General features: G+C 27.3%; 1 protein-coding gene across 1 annotated transcript; it reads right to left on the reverse strand.

Annotated features, from left to right (window-relative positions):
- Nucleotides 1–448: 448 nt before the first annotated feature.
- LOC127128991 (small polypeptide DEVIL 16) lies at nucleotides 449–1,049 on the reverse strand. The gene has a single exon (XM_051058330.1). The coding sequence runs from the start codon at nucleotides 857–859 to the stop codon at nucleotides 653–655; it is 207 nt and encodes a 68-aa protein (XP_050914287.1). The 5' UTR covers nucleotides 860–1,049; the 3' UTR covers nucleotides 449–652.
- Between the last annotated feature and the right edge of the window lie 251 nt (nucleotides 1,050–1,300).

Raw genomic sequence — 1,300 nt, forward strand, 5'->3', positions numbered from 1 at the left:
ATAATGAAACAGTTTAATCGTTATTAATTTGGTCTCCTATTAATAGACAGTTGAATTGACCTCATGTTTAATCGGTTCTTAAATTGGATGTCAAAATTAAATTAAAAAGATTCTAGATTATTAATTTTTTTTAAAATAGTATTCATGATAACTAAGCCTAAGAAAAAAAATCAAATCAGAAAAATCAAGAAGCAAGAGATAACATAGAACACAAATTAATTGCAAAGAAATTCTTTAGAATAAGAGATTTTTGTGAGAATAAAAAGAAAAATTAAATTATGCACATAAATCTGAAAGATATATAGTATAAAGATAAGGTTTATTTTTTATTTTATTTATTTTCTTTCTGCAGACAAAGAAATGACATTATTAGAAAAGCATAAGATAGTATATAATAGATGAAATGACATTAATGTTAAGCATCTGAAAAAGAAGATCTACTCAATAGTTTAGAAAATTGAAATAGATCTAATCTCATTCACATTTTAGCATCTGCATGTAGTGATTTAATGCAAACCCTATAACAAAAACTATAGTAACATAATTAAAAAAACATAGAAGGTTCTTAATTTATGTTACAACCTTAAAAAAGACAATAACACAATTACATGAATCTCCTAACTTGTTGAAGCTAGCTAGCTACCTTGAATTTTCAGTGGTCAGAACGTTCATGATAACATAACAGCATGGCGATACACCGGCGAAGAATGTAGAATTTGGCACGCTGTTTCTTGACCAAGTGACTGCACTTTTGGCCAAAAGATTTGCAAGGATCGCACCCTTCTTCTTGTGGATGTTGTTGTTGTTGTTGTTGAGTAGTATTTTGGGTCCTTGTTTTGTTAATTTCCTTCACTGCCATGAATGATAGTTTTGTTCTGGAACTGGAAATTCCTGATATGGAACCATATAGCAGTGAATCTATGGTAGCTTCAGGTTCCACTATATAGGTGTTTATATATATAGCAATGAAGAGATATTTAATCTATGGTAGTACTCTTCTAAATCAAGTATGGACTGTTACTATTGAAAAATCACCAGTTGTCAGAACTATATCAAAGTAGAATGGGCCTAGGTTGCCATATTTTTTTATTTTACCACTTCCAAATACTACTCATTTATTCTATTCCTATCTTAAGCTCTGTTATTTTTTGGGGGTAAGTTAATAACAGATATTCTCATTCTACTACTATTCTATCAAATTGTGTTTGAATTTTCATATATATATATATATATATATATATATATATATATATATATATATATATATATATATATATATATATATATATATATATATATA

This window comes from Lathyrus oleraceus, chromosome 3 (assembly GCF_024323335.1).
Source record: "Lathyrus oleraceus cultivar Zhongwan6 chromosome 3, CAAS_Psat_ZW6_1.0, whole genome shotgun sequence".
Taxonomy (NCBI): domain Eukaryota; kingdom Viridiplantae; phylum Streptophyta; class Magnoliopsida; order Fabales; family Fabaceae; genus Lathyrus; species Lathyrus oleraceus.